Source organism: Salvia miltiorrhiza, chromosome 2, assembly GCF_028751815.1.
Source record: "Salvia miltiorrhiza cultivar Shanhuang (shh) chromosome 2, IMPLAD_Smil_shh, whole genome shotgun sequence".
Classification (NCBI taxonomy): Eukaryota; Viridiplantae; Streptophyta; class Magnoliopsida; order Lamiales; family Lamiaceae; genus Salvia; species Salvia miltiorrhiza.
The window spans coordinates 69957485-69965071 of NC_080388.1; the positions used below are offsets into that span (position 1 = coordinate 69957485).

Sequence of the window (7587 nt, forward strand, 5' to 3'; positions counted from 1 at the left end):
ATATTTTTTCTTTGCGTGCAATAAATGAAGTGTATGATAAGCAGGAACATAGCTTCGAGCAAGCCGTTGTTTACTATGGTCTCTTCCCAACTAAAATATCAGCAAATAAATGCAAGCATTCCCTCCATTAACAAAATATTTTCTTAATTTTTATTTTCGTTCATTCACAAAATATTAATCTATTTTTAGAAATAATTCCATAACTATTATTTTTACTATTCTTACATATTTACAATTTTGCATACATTGTCACTAATAGACACCATTTTTAAAAATAACTTCATTAATTATCATCTCTTTTCTAATTTGTGAGACCCTTATATCTATTCATCAAATACACAATTTACATTTCTTAAAACTTGTGTCCATTTCCCTTAAAAAGATGTCACGCGAAGAGAGTAGTAATTATTGGGAGAAAAGAAAAATGTGACTCATAGATAGTACCCCCTCCGTTCCAGCTGAAATGTCCTGTTTTCCTTTTTGGGTTGTCCCACTTGAAATGTCTTGTTTCTTTTTTTGGCAATACACTCTTTCTCTATACTTAATATTTAAATAATTTCTACCAACCCACTTTATCTACTTTATACACATTTCTTAATCTCCGTGCCGAAAAGAAACAATACATTTCAGCTGGGACGGAGGGAGTACTATATTTTTGATTCATAAGTAAATTAATTTTGGCCTAGATAACAAAACGCCGGCACTAAAAAATAAAAATAAAATATGTAGGCCAAATAAATTAGAAATGACTTAATGGCTCAAAAACAAAAATAATGTTCATGCTTCAATTAATAAATTAATTCTCGTCGGGACTAAAAAATAAAATAGTAGGCCAAATAATTTAGAAATGACTTAATGGCTCGTCGTGGTATTTTTATTTTTATTTTAAATAGATCAAAGTTGCCATAAGTTTCTACTTTATGGCCGAATTTTTTGTTTTTATCGACACCAAAGAGCTCTCAACAAGTTCGTTTTAACAAGAAAATAACTTTCAATTGTAACTTTGTATGTATATAATACAGCATATAGCTCGTGGGGAATTTCTTTTTATAAACACAAAATAGCTTTATCATTGAAAAAATAGGGGAGCATCTTACTTAGAAGTGAAGAAAAAAAACCATTAATCAATTCTCCTCTATCCGATTTTTAAATTAATTTAGTAGCCATTTTCAGTTCTGGCCCAATACCTGCAGCCCAACTTTGGTGTACTCTCAAAGCAACCACTATAATTAATCATCACGTCATATCTTTGCATAAATTTATACGAAAAATTCTTATGAGTTGTATAATCGAGGCTAATTTCTTGGATCATACAAATCATATTATTATCTACACTAAATTTCAGGCAAAAACATTTTTTTTCTTGGGATCGATCAAGTTAATTAATTCTCGAATTCCTCACTCGTCCTAATCCCTAATTACTACCCCACTGTCCTATTTAATTAATCTGCGCAAGCTTATTTGATTGTGGAGAGGTGCACTATTTTTTCCACTTTTCAACTAGATTATATTTTCTACTTATAATCTTAAATATCAAATAGAAAAGCTGGATAGTTCTAGTTTTACAACTGACAAGCACTAGAATGAAATGAATTAGTTGGGAATATTTGAAAATAGAGAAATAGGGTTGTGTTTTAAGAATTTGTAGATAAGTGGCTAAGATTTGGTCGAAATAATAAGCAGGATTTTTTTTTAGATTTCAAATATATTTTTCTTGGTTTAGTTTGAGTAATTGAATTTGCAATTCATCCCATGTCTTTTATTTATTAAAATAATATTTGTCTCTACCTTGAGTTACACCCCTCATGCTTTTCAAATAAATTTTACTTGCATACAATTAATGGGTTACTAATTCTTGGTTACATGAAGAGGTTAGAAAAGTCTATTGTTTGGGGGGAAAAAAGAAAAAAAAACTGCGAAGTCTATGATTCACTGCAAGTTGTAACAGCCAAATCGTGACAAAGATAATAGGTTTATAGAGCCCAATTATAATAGTAATAGCTACTAATAATTGAAGACTTTTCATGACAACTATTATTAGCTCGAATATTATGTTGTTCCATTTACTTTGATCCTCATTAATTACCAGATAAACAAGACCAATAATTTATACTAATATCTAACCTCTTCAATTATTTAGCAACAAAATACAACTATATGAACATGATACTGCACTTCGCCCTTTATCTATTGGTTTTCTTTTTCTTTTTTTATTCTCAAAAATCGTCGTCCTTAGCATTCGAATATAAATATTCTGCTTAATTAATTTAAAATGATGTTTAGTAGCTCCAATAATCAATGTATGTACATTGGAGAATGTATTGATGTTTTAAAATATACCTATACATGTTTATCGCAATAGTTGCACTAATCAATGTATGCACATTGTGTATACATATGTTTTGTAATTTTTAGCTTTTAAAAGTTCTAGGCTTAATAATCATGCTGTATCATCATTATATCTAGTACTCTTATGTTGTAGGCAGAGATAGGCAGACAGAAATACATGTAGACAATTTTATTTTACCTAATTTTGTATGATATGTATAATGTACATATTCATTCAATTAATTATGCTTTACAAATCCGCTTTAAATTCGCCTAGAAAAACTGGCATTTTTTTAATGAATAAAGTTAGAAAATGCCATGAAACTCACAAAGCAAAATTGATATGTGATGCAGTTTAGATTTTTTTTTTATTATTATTAAATAAGGACCTTAAATATATCATGATGACATTTGACATTCTTTGTTGCTGTAGATGACATCGCAAGAGAAAATCTTCAAATTTAAGTAATTGGCAAATGTCAAGATGACTTTTATTATGTTTTAAATGAAAAGGTGGTCTCACACTCTCTGAATGAAATTTCATAACGAATCAAATAATACTAGCAACATTCTCTACACGCTTCCAGAATGAATTTAGGTAAAAAATATTGTTATCATTTGAATAATAGAAAAAATTAATATTAATCCATATGGGGAAAATGGTAGACATAATTTAAATATACATCCTACATTCTTAGTCAACTTTGTCGTGTTCATGAACGAACTAGAGAACATCAAAATAAACAGCTGTGATTCAGAAAAAGTAAGAATATATATATAAATAAACCCCAGATCACGAAATAAAATAAATATGTAAGGGTCGCACGATTGACAGAAATGAGTAAAATTTTACATTACAGAGGAACAAGTCAAGATCTTCAAAAGAATAATAGAAATATGATGTGAAAGAAAGGGATTTAAGGTTGAGAGTTTGGCAGTAAATAAAATCTATATTTGCTTCTCTTTGTGTACAAATGCAGAGGAGTTGATATAAACCCCCTTTAAATGACAGGGTAGATTTTTCTCTATACAAGAATTGTAATTATTGACTTGGATAAAAAGAACAACTTCATCAAGCACTTGCAATAACCCTCTTTTGCACCTTCTCTGTAAGTTAGTTGCATTACTTACCAAAAGCTTCAAGAAGTGCCTGCCAATCAATCAAAACCCGCCTTCCTGAGGTCGATATCTGCTCTGCTCCGCTCCCGGCTGCTCATCCGTAGGGGATGCATATCGAGGTTCAAATACTACTCAGTTGTTGTGGTTCGTCTTCTTTCTGCGTTTGCAAACACTCCCAGGGGTTGGCGTAGAAATAATCCTCTTCTTTAGGTCGATCAGGAATCACCACTCTCTTGGTTGGGTTTCCCATGCGTTCAGCATGAGCATCTTTAACAGCACTAGAGAACTCATCCCAATTCAGTGACCCCGAATTGTACTTGTCTATCAATTCGACCAGCAGCCTTCTGTCCAGTAAAACAGTCTTCTTGTACCCAAGATGTCTAAAACCCCACATGAAAAACACAACAGTCTTAGAGAAGAGCTCAAGAGATAGTGATATTGAACTATAGGCATCAAGATCAATCTTCAGATAATTTTGATTCAATAAATGAATGGTAGATATATAGAGAACATTATCACAGTCAATACCTCCGATGTCCTTCAACAACTTTAGCCATATTTCCATCATATGTGGGAACAAAGATATCACTCTCCAGTGAAACAAGATAATCAAGAGCCGCCATCTGAGACGAGTGATTCTGGAAATACCTAAGGTCTGAAGACTCCAACAATGTTTCCTTCCTCACCTATTATATATAAACAGAAAAGCTGATTAATACAGCATACCATACAAAAAGTAATGCTTATAGCAGAGATGGTATATCTACTCACCAGGTTTGGATACGATGCTCTAAGACTAGATAGTCTTCTTTCTCCTCTATAGATCTCCCCAGCAGCTATGTAAATCTGGATATTGCGATCTATGTCCAGTGCCCGTAATGTGAGTGCAGTTTCCTCTGGTGTCAAAGGACATAGACCCTCTTTCCTTTTCATATCAGAATCTATAACCTTCTCTTTCCACCACGGATAGGCATATCTTTAAAATAATGTGCAAGTTAGCTGCGGCACAAGCAGTGTTCCAGTACTATAATAGACATTGGTGAAGTACAGACAAAAGGTTTACCTCATTTGTGTTAGTTCCTCCACCTCATCTGCACCACAACCCTGCGTACAACCAGAGAAGGCTAGCATGTCCATCTCGTATCTCAGATGAAGCACAATGAATGGACCATTTTGCCTAAGTATTTTAATCACTTTTCTGCCCAGTTCTTCTATCTGAGGAGTAAACCTTAAAGCATTAAAATTAACTCGGCAACGGAGCCTCTGAATGTCCATGGGCTGATCATTATTGGCGAGCCGAGCATCTGTTCTGTTCAAATGGACAACTTTATATTTCTGGATCAGTGGAAGAATCTGCAAGGAAGAAGAAGGAAATATGAGCAAATTGTAATCCGGAAGTGTAGAAAAAGAACAGCAACCCGATATCCGCTGACCTGATTGTGATAGTACGAAATATCTGACCAACTAACAGGGGGCATGGTATAGATGATCCCTAGCTCTACTCTCCTTTTGACCCTCGGAGGCAGCTCCTTGAGTATCCGAACTTCATCTCTCAAGGATGTAATGAAATGATCAACATCAAATATGTCTTGGAACTCACTGCAAACGCTCAAAACAGCTCTTTTTAGGCTGGCGAAACATGTTGTCATGACTCGTGAATGAAACAAGAATCTTTAGAATAAGTAATTGGATATTCAAGAGCGTCAGCAAACCAGACCTAGGATCATTCCAAAATGAAGTCTTGTCAAGTTCAGGAACTACCAGTGTAACATTTAGATGTCTTGCAATGGCAACCATGTCGCATATCTGCAGGCATTAAAGACAATGTTAGACAGTCATTTGATATAGAAGGAACCTAAAAGCCTAAACAAGGTTCGTAGAGCTCAATCTCTGATCATGCAAAAGAAAGATACCCACCGCAGCCCGCATTTGATTAAGCCCTCCATTGCACGAAACCATCAAGTAACCGTTGTTCTTGTAAACCCCTATCAAAACATATGGTTTTCAAATCATAGGTCAGCACAAGATATTCATGTGGCAAGCATTCTGATTTCTGGGGCAATTCTTGAGAAACAAACACGATGGAGCTGCGTAACATCATCTGGAAAGTATCTCGAAATCACATAATACAAGAGCATGAAAGTGATAATTAAAGCACACAAACAATCTCTATAAAACAACAATCACCAATGAAAAAACAAAATAGTTCAATTTTGGAAAGAAAACATTCCACTTAATCCATCTTAAACAACGATCACTACAATAATTACATAATAAATGAGGCACAGTAATCAATGCAGCAAAGAAACACTATCAGATTCTCAAATTCCCAGAACAAGACCATCCATCAATTTTCCACAAAAAAACAGCCAATTAAAACTGCAAGATGATCAAGAAACACATCCACACGGAAATAGAAAGAAGCACTTGTGCAATTAAATACGACATTCCCTTTTCCATAGAATCAAGATAAACAGAGCCGAGACTCACTCTTTGGGGGCAAAACTCTCGCAAGATGCGAGTGAACATCCAAGGCGACGGCGGCTGATTCTTGCGAGAAGCAAGAGGGCCAGCCCTTTAAAACACGAAGCCCCCGAGTTTCGCTCAATGCCGTCAACTGAACTAAGCAAGTCCACAGCAAAATCGACGTAGTCGCTCTAATTATCCAAAGCTTCATTCTCGATCGCGATACGACGCCGCTATTCCTCAGCTTCTCCAATCTGTCGCCCCCGAACGCCGCCGTTTTGAGCCCCATTATCCCCCACTTTCTCCTTCGGTTGCTCTCCTCGCAATCCTTTAATCTGCACATCCCAATTGCCTCATACACACTATCACACACACACACTCTCTCTCTCTCTCTCTCTATGTATCTATCTCTCCCTCACACTAACTAACTCAAACAACTGCAGTTTGTCTGACCACTTGGTCTACGCACAATTTCGTGATCCCTAAAAATCCAATCTCTTACAATGGCACCAAAATTAGGGGCTTGTGATTAAAGGCAGAGGTGAATTGCGAATCTAAATGAGAATGGGACAAAATTTGCTGGGAGATTCAACAAGAATGTTGCTCCAGGCGGTGGAAAAATGGTTAAGTTAAAGGTGCATTAGTGAAGTGTGGGTCGATCTCCAGCAATAGATCGAGAAATATTAAAAGGAAAATTGTGACAAGTCCAAGGTTTTAAAAAGGAGAAATCGCAATGGAGGTTGAAGGTGTTGCGGCATCTGAAGGTAAGCTCCCAGCGAGGGATATTGAGAGGGAGATAAGAAGGGTGTCGGTTTGTGGGATATGTAAGTGTGTGTATGAGAGAGAGAAAATGAGGGAGGGAGAGAGAGTGTGTGTGTGGGGTGTAAATCAGAGGAAAGGGAAATGTTGTGATTGATGAGCACTCTCCTCATTCCCAATTTAACCTTGCTCTGGGCTCTCATCTGCTGTGCTCCACTCCACACTATGCACTTCTTTATCACTTTTTTTTTTCTTTTTTCTTTTTTTCACAGACAATTCTCTCAATAACTCAATTTACCCCAATTTTCTATACATCATGTCTTGCTCTGCATTTTCTAAGAGAAGTTTTTTTTTTTTTTGTAAAATAGTTTTGGTTAATCTATATTAATTACTACTCCCTCCGTCCCATTAAAGTTGGCAACATTTCTATTTTGGGTGTCCCACTAAAGTTGGCCACTTTCTAAAAATGGCAAAAGTTTACTTTAATTAAGTCAACAATTACTCACTAATTCGGTCAACAATTGTAGGCCACTTTCTAAAAATGTTAAAATTACTTTAATTAAGTCAACAATTACTCACTAATTTGGTCAACAATTGTAGGCCACACTCTATTAAAACATATAACACTCAATTTCTTAATCTCCGTGCCGAAACGAATGTTGCCAACTTTAACGGGACGGAGGGAGTATAAAATAACTTTATACTATATTTATATGGTTTATCTGTTGTATTCTATTGTAATATGGTATATTGTATTTATATGTTATTATTATAAGATTTTCTCTTTATGCAATGCACACAAAATATTTAATACTCCCTCCGTCCACGAAAGAACTTCATATCTTTCCTTTTTGGGACGTCCACAAAAGAACTTCCTACCTATTTTTGGACTATACCCCACCACTTATAATCCTC

General features: G+C 35.2%; 1 protein-coding gene across 1 annotated transcript; it reads right to left on the minus strand.

Moving 5' to 3' along the window:
• Positions 1 to 3258: 3258 nt before the first annotated feature.
• LOC131008689 (rhamnogalacturonan I rhamnosyltransferase 1-like) lies at positions 3259 to 6823 on the minus strand. The gene is made up of 8 exons (XM_057935683.1): positions 5938 to 6823; positions 5365 to 5432; positions 5165 to 5253; positions 4881 to 5046; positions 4511 to 4800; positions 4219 to 4423; positions 3976 to 4133; positions 3259 to 3827 (listed from the first exon to the last, which is right to left on the minus strand). Exons 1-8 carry the CDS (start codon positions 6254 to 6256, stop codon positions 3569 to 3571), a joined length of 1554 nt encoding a protein of 517 aa, XP_057791666.1. The 5' UTR covers positions 6257 to 6823; the 3' UTR covers positions 3259 to 3568.
• Positions 6824 to 7587: the final 764 nt, after the last annotated feature.